Source organism: Branchiostoma belcheri, unplaced genomic scaffold (assembly GCF_001625305.1).
Source record: "Branchiostoma belcheri isolate BF01 breed outbred unplaced genomic scaffold, Haploidv18h27 scaffold39, whole genome shotgun sequence".
Taxonomy (NCBI): Eukaryota; Metazoa; Chordata; class Leptocardii; order Amphioxiformes; family Branchiostomatidae; genus Branchiostoma; species Branchiostoma belcheri.
Window position 1 is genome coordinate 583,302 of NW_017804009.1, and position 2,800 is coordinate 586,101.

At 48.1% G+C, this 2,800-nt stretch overlaps 1 protein-coding gene across 1 annotated transcript; it reads left to right on the forward strand.

Moving 5' to 3' along the window:
* Nucleotides 1–2,097: 2,097 nt before the first annotated feature.
* LOC109476769 lies at nucleotides 2,098–2,565 on the forward strand. Its single transcript, XM_019777789.1, has one exon. It carries the CDS (start codon nucleotides 2,098–2,100, stop codon nucleotides 2,563–2,565), a length of 468 nt encoding a protein of 155 aa, XP_019633348.1.
* The last annotated feature ends 235 nt before the right edge of the window (nucleotides 2,566–2,800 follow it).

Here is a 2,800-nt window from a genome sequence, read left to right on the forward strand (position 1 = left end):
ATGTGGGAAAAATCGCAGAAGATCAAGGTGGAATCACCTGTGTTCACGGGGAGGAGAAAATGTATCCCACCGCGCAGGTAGAGATCCGTGTAGGCAACCGGAGCTACAGGGTCAATGCAAACCTGCCGCGCCCTGCTATTGTCGGACGGGACGTTCCTCACTTGGCAAAACTGGTGCAGCTGTGCGCGGCTGGGAAGCTGGAGCCATACGGGGTGAAAAAGGGCTGGGTCACCAGCGACTGGAGGGAGGCCTCTGCTAACAGGGGACAAGCATTGCGTCGTTATGGTAACGGTTATGATCGTGGCGTCACCCGGCCACGGTCTTACAACTACATGTATGTCGGTGGTAGACCAAAACTACAGCTGGCGGGACGTACGAAACCAGTTGGGAGCCCTCACCTGCCAGCACCGGGGAAGTCCCAGTGGCGCATCTTTGGTGGCGCCAATCCGATGGACACGGCAGCGAGAAAGCACGTGATCGAGGAGAGGCTCTCCCGACAAAAGGTCGGGGGATGGAGGCAGCCCTACAGATTCGTGGTGACGCATCGGGCGGGAAAGGCCAATGCCAACGCCGACGCTCTGTCCAGGGCCTGAGACAATAAGACACTATGCCCTTTGCTCAATACGACTCTCTAGTGTCATGTGATCACGTAGGATCGTAGGCCTTTTACAGTTGTTAGAAAGTGTTTCTGCATGTTAAGTTGTCGTTTGTACTAGTTTGTTTATGTAGTGCTAATTCATTCTTAGAAGTTGTTTAGCCGTTGCTAAAGTTTAAGTAGATGGAACGCCTGGTAGTCAACCTGTTCCTACAGACGACCACTACCTGGACTTTAGTGAACTGACATATATATATCTATCTATGTAGGATCCAGTTTCTTTTTATTATAGTTTTGTACAATATAATGCATGTGTACCGCCGGATCTGGGTTACAAGTATGGAGACCATAGAGTTAGAGTTTTGTGATTGAAAGTAGTATTTTCAATGAAGAGAAAAAGGGGCAGATGTGATGGGATACGTAGAATAGTTTTGAGGGGGCCCATAAGGCAGAGCGTGGGTGCTGGCGTGAGTCAGTCAGGGCCCAGGCTGGAGAGAGAGGTCCGGTTGGCCTGTACTAGGGCAGCAGTCTGGTATTAAACGGAGTTCTTTGAGATCAACCCCGGCTCATTTCCTGACATATATGTTAATATATTACTTTAGTTTTTATTTCTACAGCTCAGAGAACTGAGGTGGACTTCAGCTACATTGATATAAATGTGGACGCTACGATAGACGGGCTGAAGAAACTGAAGGAGACACCTGGCCCCAACTTCAGGGGACTGGATGCCTTCCTGGAGAAGAATGCGACCGTGGCGAACATACAGTACACAGCTGCTGACATTGACCAGTTCATGAAGAATATAAGTAGCTGATTATCAAAACTAAACTCATTGAAAAAATATCTAACAATGCATAACAATTACATATACACGGTCTAGAGAGAGACCCATATACACAGGTGGGCCATAGGGATGAAACGAAGAGAATTTTTTTAACCATCCTCTTTACTGCACCAGTTTGTCACAAAGAAAGTTTTAGAAGGCCTCTTGAAATAGAAGCACAGTGCTGATGTGCCCATTGCTAATGATACAGACACCAGTATTGACATGACAAATGCTGAAGCGCAGTTGCTAAGGTACGTTTCTGGCTATATGCCACATGCATTAAGGCCCTACCAGAAACTTAACAATAAGCTAGCACAATTCAGTGTCTATTTTACAATAATGGAGAGTTTCATCTACCAACTTCACACACACAACTTTTCTGCAATATACACAAGGATGGATCAACACTGAAAACCGTGGAGGGCTATTCGCTGTAACAGATGAGGTGTACTTGTTTTTCCGTACTGAGAAAGTTGTCAGGGGTACAGCAAATTTACAACAACTCTGTCATGGCGAGTTGACTAGTATGAAAGATAACTTCATAAGAAACATTGAGACCGATGTCAAAGTAAACAAGTACTGGTGTAACCTAGCCTCAGGCTCCGTCACAAATGAGAGAGCTAGAATAACGCTGCTGGAGACTGTGCTAACATACTATTAGAGTACAGCGGACAGAATGGAGCGATACGTGGACAGTGTTGTCGCCCCGTACATGGCCGCCCAGCGAGAACGACTTGGCCTGGACGAGGACCACCCCGGCCTGGCCATCTTTGACGTCTATAAAGCACATCGCACTCCCGGACTGCTAGCAAAGCTGAGAGAGGCCAACATTCGCCCCGTGTTCGTCCCGGCCAGCTGTACCGGCGAGTTGCAACCCCTCGACTCGGACGGGTGCATCAATAACGCGCTGAAGAAGGACCTGACCCAGTCTTTCACCAACTTTTACGCTGAGAAAGTGGCAAAGGCACTGGAGAACGGCACAGACATCGAGAACATCAAGGTTTACCTGCGCCTGTCCGCCATCAAACCGCTGCACGCTAACTGGCTGTTGGGAGCCATGGGCAGGCTTGCCGCCAAGACAGACGTCATCGGCCGAGGCTGGGAGCGCAGAGGGATCCGGGACGCCATCCAGAAGGTTCGATAGACTATCAGCCATCACACGTAACATTGAACTGTATTTCACTCGTAAATTTCCACAAATTCCTGACGCCATTTCGTTCCTATTGTTAACTAGTAGTACTGTAACTTGGCTTGGGTTCCATTTCCGTGAGAATTTCCGACTGTAGCACGCAAAAAAAGCCTTACATTTTGTACCACATGTAACGCTAAACTTCCGACTGTACTTCTGTCTCGAAATTTAGCAGATTTCAGCCAACTAT